At 38.4% G+C, this 14,629-nt stretch overlaps 1 protein-coding gene across 1 annotated transcript; it reads right to left on the minus strand.

Annotated features, from left to right (window-relative positions):
• Positions 1 to 4,172: 4,172 nt before the first annotated feature.
• On the minus strand, positions 4,173 to 14,292 carry camkk1b (calcium/calmodulin-dependent protein kinase kinase 1, alpha b). The gene is made up of 17 exons (XM_072691274.1): positions 14,245 to 14,292; positions 13,383 to 13,737; positions 12,301 to 12,348; positions 11,183 to 11,236; positions 11,011 to 11,062; positions 10,778 to 10,911; positions 10,646 to 10,682; positions 10,533 to 10,554; positions 10,266 to 10,354; positions 8,103 to 8,302; positions 7,365 to 7,418; positions 7,166 to 7,239; positions 5,984 to 6,071; positions 5,746 to 5,874; positions 5,386 to 5,489; positions 5,230 to 5,277; positions 4,173 to 4,313 (listed from the first exon to the last, which is right to left on the minus strand). The coding sequence occupies exons 2-17, from the start codon at positions 13,638 to 13,640 to the stop codon at positions 4,250 to 4,252; spliced, it is 1,455 nt and encodes a 484-aa protein (XP_072547375.1). The 5' UTR covers positions 13,641 to 13,737; positions 14,245 to 14,292; the 3' UTR covers positions 4,173 to 4,249.
• Between the last annotated feature and the right edge of the window lie 337 nt (positions 14,293 to 14,629).

Here is a 14,629-nt window from a genome sequence, read left to right on the forward strand (position 1 = left end):
TTTTCAGGTTTTCCCACTTGCAAAGCATGTAGAAGACTGTAATTTTTATCATAGGTACTCTTCAACTGTGAGTGATGGAATCTAAAACAAAAATCCAGAAAAATACATTGTATGATTTTTAAATAATTAATTTCCATTTTATTGTGGGAAATAAGTATTTGATCATCTATCAACCAGTAAGAATTTTGGCTCTCACAGACATGTTACTTCTTCTTTACGAAGCCCTCCTGTTCTCCACTCATTACCTGTATTAACTGCACCTGTTTGAACTCGTTACCTGTATAAAAGACACCTGTCCACACACTCAATCAGTCAGACTCCAGCATCTCCACAATGCCCAAGACCAGAGAGCTTTGTAAGGACATCAGGGATAAAATTGTAGACCTGCACAAGGCTGGGATGGGCTACAGGACAATAGGCAAGCAGCTTGGTGAGAAGGCAACAACTGTTGGTGCAATTATTAGAAAATGGAAGAAATGCAAAATAACGGATAATCTCCCTCGGTCTGGGGCGCCATGCAAGATCTCACCTCGTGGAGCATCAATGATCTTGAGGAAGGTGAGGAATGAGCCCAGAATTACATGGCAGGACCTGGTCAATGACCTGAATAGAGCTGGGACCACAGTCTCAAAGAAAACAATCAGTAACACTCTACGCCGTCAAGGATTAAAATCCTGCAGTGCACGCAAGGTGCCCTTCCTCAAGCCAACGCATGTCAAAGCCCGTCTGAAGTTTGCAAATGACCATCTGAATGATCCAGAGGAGGAATGGGAGAAGGTCATGTGGTCTGATGAGACAAAAATAGAACTTTTTGGTTTAAACTCCACTCGTCATGTTTGGAGGAAGAAGAATGATGAGTACAACCCCAAGAACACCATCCCAACCGTGAAGCATGGCGGTGGAAACATCATTCTTTGGGGATGCTTTTCTGCAAAGGGGACAGGACGACTGCACCGTATTGTGGGAAGGATGGATGGGGCCATGTATCGTGAGATTTTGGCCAACAACCTCCTTCCCTCAGTAAGAGCACTGAAGATGGGTCGTGGCTGGGTCTTCCAGCATGATAACGACCCAAAACACACAGCCAGGGCAACTAAAGAGTGGCTCCGTAGGAAACATCTTAAGGTCCTGGAGTGGCCTAGCCAGTCTCCAGACCTGAATCCAATAGAAAATCTTTGGAGGGAGCTTAAAGTCCGTGTGGCCCAGCGACAGCCACGAAACCTGAAGGCTCTGGAGGAGATCTGTATGGAGGAGTGGGCCAAAATCCCTGCTGCAGTGTGTGCAAACCTTGTCAAGAACTACAGGAAACGTCTCATCTCTGTAATTGCAAACAAAGGTTTCTGTACCAAATATTAAGTTTCTTTTTCTGGTGTATCAAATACTTATTTCCCACAATAAAATGGAAATTAATTATTTAAAAATCATACAATGTATTTTTCTGGATTTTTGTTTTAGATTCCATCACTCACAGTTGAAGAGTACCTATGATAAAAATTACAGTCTTCTACATGCTTTGCAAGTGGGAAAACCTGAAAAATCAGCAGTGTATCAAATACTTGTTCTCCCCACTGTATATACATATACAGTCATGCCCGAAAGTATTCATACCCCTGGAAAAATTTGACTTAAATTTACTTTTATTTAACCAGAAGTTATATTTTTGCCTTGAAACGACACAGGCATCTCCCAGGAGATAACACGATGATGTACAAGAGGCATCATTGTGGGAAAAAGTATTTCTCAGCTTTTATACACATTTGAACAAAAAGTGGCATGTCCAAAATTATTCATACCCTTTGAAAACTGTCACAGTATATGGGAAAATCCAAAGTTCTATACCATTCCAAATAGTCCAAGCTGTTTTAAAGCATCCTAATTACCCTGATTCATTGGGAACAGCTGTTTTAATCAACTCAACAGGAGAAAAACAGCAGCTCTCTGCAGTTGGTTTGTGGACAGTCATGGCTAAGACAAAGGAGCTCACTAAGGACCTGCGGCTGTGCATTGTGGCCGCTCACAAGTCAGGAAAGGGCTATAAAGCCATATCAAAATGTTTTCAAGTTCCAGTGGCTACAGTGCAAAGTATTATTAAAAAATACAAGAAGTTCCGCACTGTGGAAAATCTCAGATGATGTGGTCGGAAGCCAAAAGTGACACCTGTGCTGGCCAGGAGAATAGTGAGAGAGGTGAAAAAAAATCCAAGGATCACCACCAAGGCCATCCTGGTGAATCTGGACTCTGCTGGTGGCGACATCTCAAGGCAGACAGTTCAACGGACACTGCACACTGCTGGGTTCCACGGACGCAGGCCAAGGAGGACACCACTTCTCCAGAAAAGGCACACAAAAGCCCGCTTGACCTTTGCAAATGCTCATCTGGACAAAGAAGAAGACTTCTGGTGTTCTGTTTTATGGTCAGATGAAACAAAAATTGAATTGTTTGGCCACAATGATGTGTGCACCATTTGGCGTGAAAAAGGAGAAGCCTTCAACCCTAAGAACACCATCCCCACTGTCAAACATGGTGGTGGGAACCTAATGTTGTGGGGGTGTTTTTCAGCCAATGGACCAGGGAACTTAATCGCAGTAAATGGCACCATGAAAAAAGAGCAATACATCAAGATTCTCAACAACAACATCAGGCAGTCTGCAGAGAAACTTGGCCTTGGGAACCGGTGGACATTTCAGCACGACAACGACCCAAAACACACAGCCAAAGTGGTGAAGAAATGGTTAGCAGACAAAAACATTAATGTTTTGCAGTGGCCCAGCCAGAGTCCTGACTTGAATCCAATTAAGAATCTGTGGAGGGAGCTAAAGATCAGGGTGATGGCAAGGAGACCCTCGAACCTCAAAGAGTTGGAGCTCATCACTAAAGATGAATGGGCAAAAATACCAGTGGAGACATGCAAAAAGCTGGTCAGCAATTACAGGAAGCGTTTGATTGCTGTAATAGCCAATAAAGGCTTTTCTATTAATTATTGAGAAGGGTATGAATAATTTTGGACATGCCACTTTTTGTTCAAATGTGTATAAAAGCTGAGAAATACTTTTTCCCACAATGATGCCTCTTGTACATCATCGTGTTATCTCCTGGGAGATGCCTGTGTCATTTCCAGGCAAAAATATAATTTCTGGTTAAATAAAAGTAAATTTAAATCAAACTTTGACAGGGGTATGAATACTTTTGGGCATGACTGTATATATATGAAAATAGTATATATATATGCAATAATATGTATATGATTTTGATCTTTCTTTATCTCTATTTAATAGACTATTCAACTAATATAAATTAGCAGTGCCACTTCATTATGGTGTCAATAAACACAACAACATAAATTTGCTGAAGTTTTTCCTGATGCTATAAAGCAACCACGAGGTGGCACTGCTGTGCAGGTTCCTCAGACTGCACACTTGAACATCGGACCACAATGAAACCAGAATATTGGTCACATTGTATGTTACCAGTGTATTTATACATATATTTATGTCTGGTCTGACTTAAGCCATGTGGACAGTGTTGGATAATTAAGATGTGTTACATAACTCTAGAATTCGAGAAGTCATTTTCGTTAATTTATTTTACCTGAAGCACGGCGTTCCAAAATGTACATTCAAACCACTACACAATCAAACTATAAAATATCAAATTAAAGTGAAATCCCAGTATGAGGGTAAATGACCTTATAAATACCTTTTTACACAAACACCCAAAATGCTATAATGCAACATTCCATTCAATTATTACTTTTCAGTTGGACATAATCACAGCTATACAATGAAGACCACACTGTAGAAAAATAAATAAATAAATAAATAAATAATAAACCTCAAAATCTGTGGGATTATTCATGTGTACACTGATCTAAACCAGTTGAAATTTTCCATCTATCATCACCACTCTTGAATTTCATTCTAAAGACATGGCAAAATCCTCCATTGGCACTCTTAAGTAGTGGATTGCATTTTAACTAAGCAATGGGATCCGTTTGCTGATAAAGGGCTCATGCATTAATCTGTATGCTTAAAATATGTCCTTGTACATAAGCAACTGACCAAATTCTATTTTCACAGTGAAAGTAAAAAAAATAACAATAGTCAAAGTCAAGCTATGATAGCAGCACAGTCTTAAAATGCACAATACATAACTTTCTTCCTTACAAACCCACATACATCGCTGCTATCTAGTTGTGCAGGAGTAAATGTTCTACAGCGACAGCAATGGCAAAGGCAATTCATTTACGCATTCATGTATCTTCATCCTCATAAAGGTCCTCCAGTTCTCCCTCTCTGCTCCCATCACTCGCCCTGCTGTAGGACGAAACAGGTACCATTATGTTGTTAGGCTGTTTTTTCCCTCTGATCTCTGTGGTCTCCTGAAAAACTAGAAGATCTTGACCTAGACCTTGGATCTATATCAGTGATACCTGTACCCACCTAGACATCTGACTTTTAAAGCTCTTTAATAGCCTTTGTGTGGTTTTCCCTTTTATATGTTGTGGTCTTTTACAGGCTGGTTGTAACAGGCCTAAAGTACAAGTCCAGGCACCCTGCATGGTCAGTACTTAGAGTAACACCCCCTCTGGCAAATATCACAGCTTGTCAATGCATTTAATATCCAGATTCTTTCTTGCTTTTTTGTGGCGAGGATGCAGGAAAGGTTTTCTTCTAATGACTCTTCCATGAAAGAATGAACAGAGCACCACTACTGTAGAGTCTGCAATACTTCCTGACGGTCTTTTGCAGTTAAATAGGAGATGTGATTTGCCTTTCTTGCAATCCTACAAGCAGATCTCTCAGAAAGTTTTTTTGGTCTATCTCTTAATTACATTACAAACTGATGAATTGCCAACCTGAAACACTTTGCAATCTTCTTATAGCCTTATTCTGCTCTGTGGGCATCAAATCATTTGATTTTCAAATGATTAGAAAGCTGCTTATAGGAGCACATGGCTGCTGATTGTTGGGAGAAGGTTCGAAAGGTCATTTTTATGAAGCTTTGAAGCTTTGAAATTTGAAAGGCTACAGCCATAACAAGCTAATGAAGGTCTGTGACCTTGCTAAAAATGATCTGAGAGCTCAAATCCCAAACTTTTGCTAGTTGCTAAACTTCTTTACGGTTCTAAAAGTGTTTGCTCTGTGACATTGTGCCACAGAACACATTAATGTGTCACCTTTTATCACATATTTTTAAGAGCATACATGTAACTTAACAGCTAAAAGTTACCTTAATGATGGGTGAACATTTACAGAGGCGCGAAACAGCGATGTGTCCCTGCAATAGAGGAAGCAAAATGATCATGTCAGCATTTATGTGTTTGCTCACATGAGGAGTACATAAGGAAAGGGGTTTCTGGGTAGAGTTCATATTTTCAGAACGTACGAGATGAGATTTCCTGGGGCGGACATGGACCTGCCCTGTCTGCGACTCAGGAAGTCGAAGGGATTCCCAAAAGAGCGTTTTCTCAGCATGGATTTTACCAGGATCTTCAAAAACAAGGATGAAGGTAAAATATGCTGTTAGCTTTTTTTTAGTTGATATTTAAAGTTGTAAAAATAAAGTTTATGTATGCTTTGCAACACTTAGATTCAGTTGCACTCAGTTTGTTTTAGAATTCCTTCCCATTCTTTAATGTGTAAACCAAACCAATAAAGGATTCATGCTCATCTGTATGAATTGGTATGCTTTCCCCCAAACCATTAACAGGCAGCGTAGGAGACAGTATAAAGAACTGGTGCGTACCACAGTGGATAGGCTGGGGATGAGTTTGACGGAGTTCTCCACCTCCTCTTCTGTCACTTCCACCACTGTGCAGTGCTCCTCCTCCAGAGGCAGCGGCTCCAGCCCATCAAGAGTCACCCATGGATGTAACTAAACCACAGGCATCCATAAAGAGAGTACAAGAAATATCCACTGTTAGAGCACTTTCAAAGCCGCACATAGTCACATTTACTGCCTATCAAGCACCATGCCATTCTACCTTTATTTCTGAAATGGTGATCCTGGTTTCAGGAACTTTGTCCAGCATTCTGGTGATTAGCTCCTTAAGGTCCTCGCTTATAGTAGGCCTACACAAACAATGCCATTACAGTCAAGCCTGCTGTTTCATACATGATTAACTTGTACAATAGCAAAGTAGTCATTATAAACACCACAAAAGACAGAGTATAATTTAGTTTCAACCCATTTTAACAACCAGCACTGACTGTTGTATGGATGTTTTGATGGAAACTAATTGTTTAGCATGTTTAGCTAAACAATTAAAAGGCTGTTTAGGCCATGTACTTTTACACTAAAGGCTGTTTAGGCCAAGTAATTTTACCATGAAGGCTGTTTAGGCCATGGATTGTTACCCTAAAGACTGTTTAGGCCATGCACAATTACTATTTACTAACTTTAGGAGTAAGTGAACTGATAATTCCAGAACATGTTATGATAAACATTTCTTAATATTCCCCAAAAATATATGAAATTTGATGATTAGTACATTCAGAACAAGGTCTCAACAAAATGTTTAATTAAACATACAATTCTTAAAGATAATCACACAATAGACCTGTTAAAATGAATGAATAAACAATTAAAAGTTATGTTGTCTTTCCTGAGCAAAAAAAAACCTTAATTAAACTCTAAAAACAAAGTCTTACTAAAGGTGCATATTCTAAATGGCCCCAAGAACATACACTACATGTCCAAATGTTTATGGATACCCCTTCTAATGAATGCATTCGGCTACATTAAGTTACTCTCACTACTGAAATAGATGCTCCAAAATCAAGTTGAAATTGGACAGTAGAGGCAGTTACTCCAAGAAAAGCACAATAAACCTTTTTTGACACCCTTGATTTTGGAAGGAAATATGAAAAAAGCCAAAATTGCTTTTGAATTTCTGTTGTCTAACAGGTTAGGAAATAACAAATTTAAGATTGTTTTAGTAAACTCATAAATCTGAACAGAGCCTATTATAATGCTACCTAATATCTGCTCTGGGAACAATAGCACTGAGAAAAATGGTGCACCACTGAGGCTGGGGTTGTAATTAGCATAAATCAGGCCATTCACAGAACATGCTTGAATAGATTAGTGTTAAAGACAGCTTAAGGCTATGTCTAATCCCCTGTTTATTTGGCATGCTTCATTTTCCAGTTTTGCAGATACTCACATATCTGGAAAGATCACTGGAAAATTCCTTATCTTCTCATACAGGGCCAAGATGTAGTCATCCACAAAAGGACACTCAAATAAACAGAAACTGTTCTGTTACAACACTTTTTATTAAATTTCACATTCAAATTTGCATAATTATCATCAAAATCTGTTAGCAAAAAAGGGCTGCACATTTACCATAAAAAATAACTTACCTTTGCGAATACAAAGCAGTATAAAGTCACACCCATTGCCCACACATCTAAAGCCTGAAAGACAGGAGAGTTGAAATAAACTTTATGGGCTAGTCACAAATAGGGATTAAGCCTAGTTTTAAACTACAAAGCATTTCGAATGGAGATTTTCATTTGAATAACAGTTCATGACTATATTTAATCCTTGTGTGGGAAAGCAGCTCATGTCTCTTTTTTTTAAATTTTAATATATTTTATTTAATTAAAATATTTTATTGAAAGAAATATAAAGAAAAAGAATGTTATTAATGCCATCAAAAACAGAAATGCTCAACTTTATATTTCTTCAGTGGAGCAGTTTTTTTTTTAATGTTGGTAAACAGGTCTAAGTACAACAGGCTTTAGTCCATGCATGTTTAACCTTAAACTGTGCCATGTTTTTTCTTTTACCTTAAACACTACTTAGGCCATTCATTTTTACACAGTTTTATCCTAAAGACTGTTTACGCCATGCATTTTTACCCTCAAGACTATTAAGGCCATGCATTTACACCCTAAAGACTTTGCACCCTAATAGGCCTTGCATATTATAAACACATAAATATAATTATAAATATTAGTATAAATCTAATTCAATAATAACATATTGTGCAATAACAGGCTGTGCATCCCAGCCTGGAACCCTTATTTTCAACACTGAACATGGCAATACACAGAAAGAAAAAAAAAAAAAAACCTAGGTTAGGAATTGATACCTACTTTTCCGCTGAATCTATGTTCATGATCAGTCAGAGTCTCCGGTGCCATGAAGGCCGGCGTTCCAGCACTGTTTGATAAGAGCGCATCGCTCCCCTCAAACTCATTGCTGACTCCAAAGTCTGCGATCTTAATATGGCCATCATCCCCAAGCAGCAGGTTTGAAGGCTTGATGTCTCGATGTATGATCTTCTGATAGTGCACTTAAGGAAAGAACATGAGAACACAGTATTGTGCTGAAGACTGTAGAGGCAACAGTTGTCTAATACTCCACTGTAACCATGTCAAAACCACTACCTGACAGTTATGGATGTAGGGCACCTCAGATCATCTAATTAACGCTTTGTACTACTTTGGTACAAGAAGAAATTGACTAGATACAGTAGCCAGCCAATCATGCATGGTGATTATCAGATACAATAAAATGGGACAGTTTAATATCAATTTAATAAATTTATTAATATAAAAAATAACTGCCCCCTCTCACATAGAGCTCCATTAAATGGCAAGATACAGAAATGTTCCTCATAATGATGTAATAAATGACACTTCTAAATGACAATCTTATAAATATCATAAATCTCGTACAGGAGTCTAACGCATTTATTTGTTTTAACTGCCTTTGTTCGCTAAAATTTCACGGATATATTCTCTCAGTTTGCGTGGAGTAATCCCCAGCTAAGCTGGGATAAAATAAACCTAATTCTGAGCATAAGTAGCACTACGGAAGGCAGCCAAGATCAGTTATTTTAATCTGGCATCTTCATTGGCAACTACAGGGTAGTTTTTTTTTATTAAATAATTTTCAAAAAAACAAAAACAAACTGACAGTAAATTAATAAGCGCACAAATAAATCCATCGGATTCTGACTGACATAAAAATAAGATGATTAGAACACAACTACTACAAGGGATTCTGGATGAACGCTTTCAGCTTCTGGTTTTTACAGTGGGGAATGTTATTAAGCAATGGCGTCTGTGGAGGTCACCATAAAAACAAGAAGACCCTGAGTCATGAGGGTGGTGCACCATTCCACTGTGCAGCATTGTTTGGACAAACATAATCATCATGGAGGTAAGAAGGAAGAGGTAAGAAGGAAGGTGACCTTAAATGTGACCTTGTCACAAAACTCAGCATTTGAAGTATTCTAAACAAGCATCTAGACAAGCCAGGTGAGCTTTGGAAGCAAGCGCTGATGAGGTAAATATTTAACTCTTTTGCAACAATTAGCAAAGGTAGGTTTAGAACACCTTACCAACTGTGGATGGGGTGGATTTATCAAGCTCTGTGGTTGTGTTTTCACCAGTGGCATTAGCAACAGGGCTGGCCCAAGCCTTTATGGGGCCCTAAGCAGATTTTCATTTCTGGGGCCACCCATACCACCACCTCAGCACCAGATGCTTCATCATTCCAATATGCTGAAGCACCTGGGCCTTTATCGGCCACCCAAGTGGCACATATCTGCATTGCCCAACAGGGGCAACAGCCAACAGCAGGAATTGATTAACCTAGTATTGGTGTGCCAACTATGAAAATAAATTAATATATAAAATTGCCTTTACTTGTGTAATATTATTTTGTTTTATTATTCAATGTTATTTTTCAAATATAGATGTTTTGGTGCTCTTGGGGTCCCCTGGTGGCCTTAAGCAGTCGCATAGTTTGAGTATGCCTTGGGCCAGCTCTGATTGGCAATATTGCACTGGTGGAGGGAAGAATGGATTCCACCATCTGTTAATAAACTAAAGCTAAAATGAGAATGGCTTCTACAACAGGACAATGATCCATAGTATATCTCAAAACCATCATGCAGAATCTGAAGAGATATAAATGAAAGCTGTTGGAATGACTCACAACCCCCTGACCTAAACATCATAGACACTTTGTGGATAGACTTTAAACAAGATGTGCATGGAAGACATCTCAACAAAAAGGGAGAAACAATCCCAACTACAAGAATTGAAGTCTGCTAAATGGGGTGTTACTAAGTTCTGACTCTGTAAGATACACAACTTTTTCTATGGAGCACATTGATCATTATTTTTTATTTGTGAAAGACTAAGTTACTGTGAATTAGGACACAAATTAATGTTTTATTTTTGACCCCTCTGTCTATACTTAACTGTGGTATAACTGATCAGTCTATACCTAAATGCAGAACTTACAGTATTCTATGCCCAAGATTACGTCTCTGAAATAGAACCGGGCCTGCTCCTCTGTTAAAGGATTATCTGTGGGGATTTCCATCACTGGCCTGATGGAAAACAAACAAAATTAAACATACATGTACAACAAAGTGCTTATCATTAATTCCTTAGAGAATGTATATCTGGACAGACATTTCTGTGACATTTATATTCTAAACTAAAGGCCTAGCTCTTGTAGTCATGGATCACTACACTACAGGTCTAGAGTTAGAAGGAAATACTCACCCTTTTGGCATCAACTCAAAGGCTACAAAAGGATGCACACAAGGAATATTACAAGCAGACACAAACATGTATGACATGTGTACATGACGTAAATCACAGATTTAACTGCTCACCCATATGTAGATTATCTTCGTCTGGGTCATCGAGAACCTACAATGTTAATGGCATTGATAAAATTATGCATTTCTCTTTATTAACCAGTAAATCAGTGACATAAGGAATGACCGTGACTATGCACTACGCACCTCTACTAGTTTGACAACATTCAGATGGTCAAGTTTCTTCAAGATGGCAATCTCTTGGTACACTCTGTCCAGTGGGCCAAAAGGTTTAGGACGGTTGCCCTTTGAGGCAGCTGTTTCTTTGGGAGGGGGACGCCCTGTAAATTAGCCATAACAATATTATGGTATTATAATGTATCATTACCTTAAATATTTCAAAACATTAAAGCTATTTTTATCCATTTCTGATGACTTACGTGGAAATCCACACTGTTTCATCAACTTTTTTTTGGAGACCACCTTCATTGCCTGTTAGCATAGCTGGAATTAGTATGACCAGTAGTTTGGCTCGAGTACATGTTAACAACAATAAAACACCAAAACGTTAAAAAGTCTACTGGCAGAATTCTATTCACCATCCTCACTTACATAGTACTGGTCATCATCTTCATTATAGGCCAGTTTTACCACCCCATAGGAGCCCTGAGCAACAGAGCATGGTAAAGTTTAGGTGTATGTGATAAATGCATTATGCAGTGGTCATAGGAGTATCAATACAATATAAGTGAAACGCCCTCTAATAAGCCCAGATACAAGCATAGAATACCATATAGGCTAAACTCCACATATTTTTCATATTTCTTTTTTAATTGCAGTTAATAAAACAACATCTGTCTTCTCATCTCACATCAGCACGTCTAGGTGTTTGCAAGTTTTGGGCCAGTCTAATTCTTTACGTTTAATACATGTGTATGTATGTGACGCCACCATAAAACTCTGCCTTAACCCTATTTGATATGCATATGCAACATCAGTTGCATAAATAATAAATAATAAATTATCTAAAATAAATATTAAATAATAACAATAATATATAGTAAATTAAATCAATTATAAATAATGGACAAAGTAAAATACAAGATGCATGTTTTCTGCCCCCTGGTGGATTATCTGTGCACTGCATGCAGCAGGATAATTACCTGGCAACTTCTGTTCATTGAAAAACATGTTGTTTTATCTGTGGTTTGACCCCTGTAGCTGCTCTGAACACTGTGTAAATCATTCTGGATGAACAGACTAATGGACATGTTTTCAACTGACTTACATTCAAAGTTTAGACCATTTTGCCTTCTCCTGTACAGTCACTCATTTGGAGATACATGTTTTTCATTAGTCAGCGATGATATGGGGTTAAAATATTTGTTTTCTGTGTACATTTCTGATGTTTTAAATATGATACATAATAAAAGTCATTAATAAAGTAATGTAGTAATTAATAAATTACTTAATAAAGTAATAATTAATAAAGTAAAAAAGTATTTAACTTTCTTTTTTATGTTATTGATCAGAATTAGAATTTGCTGGTTGTTATATGATGGTTTAGGCATAAAAGGGTTTAATGGTGGAAAACAAATGCTTTCTATTTTTTATTTTTAATGATTCAGAATTTTTGACTTAAAAGCAAATGCAGAATGGCTGATTTGTGATTTTGTCTGCAATACGACTCAATAATCAATAAATAATCATTAAAACATGTAAACACCCACCTTTCCAATCTCATTTTTTAATTTGTACTGGTTGAGCTGAACACAGTCCTACGGAAAGAGAGAAAGAGAGTAAGTGAGAGAGAAAGAGAGAGAGCTAACTGAATTTGCCATTAGGCAAAATGCATTAAATTACACACAGACTATTCAATTGTTTGCTGTCTAAGCTGAACATTGTCCTACAAAGACAGAGAGACAGGTGTTATTATGGTTTTCCTAGTTGAACATTTGGCATAAGTATGGTTATTAACTACACTCTAAAAGCAAATGTTCCTAAATGGTTCCCAAAGGTTTCCAAATTGTATTTGTTTTTAATGCAGAAGCCAAATAATGGGTACATATTGAATAACATCATTGGCTTGTTCGGGAACTAAACGCAGTCTAGGTATATTCGCTATCTCTTTGCAGAAAACGTTCTACTGTACATTGTAATGGCAAAGGGCTTTTTGTCATTTAGCAAAAAATATACCAACTATAGGTGGAACCCTTTAGGGGGCTATCATCTATAGGCTTTCTACTAATGCTTCTCTCTACTAATGCTACTAAGAACCAGGCTTTTACTAGGCAAAGAACCATTTACTATTCTAAAAGGTTTATTGACCTGTCAGGGTTTTATATAAAAAGAAGAACCCCTGAGGAACCCTTTTTGTTCTAGAGTACAGGATACACTGAAATACACTTAACCATGCCATTGATATAATGTTTTTGGTTACCTAAAGAATCATTCAATAGATGGCTCTTGAAAGAAGCATTGTTCTAAATAAGGACCTTTTTGACCTGTGAAGAACCTCCCTTCATAGAATCATATGTGATGAACCTTTTGGGAACCTTTACTTTTAACGCTTTAAAACCAAGTGTATCATATTATCTTTGAGTTTTTGAGACTGCTGCAACATCAGTGTGATCATTAAATAACAGATTGTCCTAAATAATGATTTCACAATTTATACATAGCAATAATCAATAAGATATTAAATAATAATTAATGACAGAAATAACAAAATAAAATCAGATACAGATTTTCTGCCCTTTGGAATGAGGGTAAAATAAACACTCCTGGCTTCAATAAACAGATTTGCACTCACATCCCCATCCGAAATAGACACCCGTTTAGACTCGATTGTCGGCCTCCTGGCAATCCTGGGGGTCGTCCCATTCTGGTAGCTCCCACGCTCCTGCAAGGAGAACTTGCGGTCGGACAGCAAGAGGCGGTGAGGGGGGGTCCTGTGGCCGTTGGGTGGGGTCACTCTACTTGCTGCCACATCGATGGCGGCCACCATATCAGCCAGTTCGGCATACTCAGAGTCTGGCTCTGATGGCCTGCAGGCTGCCTCTGTGCTCATGGCTGTCTTCTTTCAAACAGAGCTGGCCATCATAGAGGACATCCCAGGTGGTCCAACCGCTTCAAAGGACCCAGGGGAACTCCATAGTACCACACTACTATCAAGGCAGAACAGTGTGTGTGTAAAAGCCTCAAATGCTTTGATGCTGACCGATGCCAGAGCAAGCATAGCTGTGCGTCACTGGACGGAACCGGTGTATGTTGTTAAGTGCTTAATAGCACGTGTTGCCCCATGCAAACACCAAACGGTTCCTGAGTAAATAGCTGTTATGTAACTTTCCTAAGAGGCCTCTTAGTAGTGAGCCCTGGACAATAGCCCAGGATGCCTTAGATCACCGCTGTGTAATGAGTATTGTACATTGGGCCTTAGTGGGTTTAAGTAAGTTAATCAGTTAGTCGTTGAACACAAGGATTTTGATATTCTGCAGGATATTCTGATCTACTTAACTGAGATATTAGGTAAAGCTAAACAACCTTCCTCTGACACATGAATGCATGAACTACAAATTATATGTTGGCAAAAGGCCTGTTGTTATCATAGTAATATTGATATTAATACATGTTTAATACAAAACATCCAGAGGAGATCCAATTTGCTTACATACCGTAGTGGTAGGCTACATCTCCATTTGCTGTGTTTCTTGGTCTGTCCACCTGCTCAACAGTTAGAAACACCTCAGCGTCTGAAAGGAGCCTTGGGGATCCAGTCTATACCAGATCACAGCGACAAAGAGGATTAGTCAGCACCTACAGCCACATTTAGTCTACTGTGGCTAATTCTGTATGAAAGGGCTGTTTACGCCGGCAGCTTCCAGGGAAAGGACACAAGCTGCAGTCAAGTCAGGAGTCAAGGTCTGAACACTGGGATGGACACATATTTATGATTTAAATATCAATTATGTTGAAAGAGTTGGACAAGCCAGATGAGACTCATATTTCAACATGACCCCTTTGTCGGGGGCTAGAATAGAAACCTCTTAGCTGCTGTCT

Source organism: Salminus brasiliensis, chromosome 11 (genome assembly GCF_030463535.1).
Source record: "Salminus brasiliensis chromosome 11, fSalBra1.hap2, whole genome shotgun sequence".
Taxonomy (NCBI): domain Eukaryota; kingdom Metazoa; phylum Chordata; class Actinopteri; order Characiformes; family Bryconidae; genus Salminus; species Salminus brasiliensis.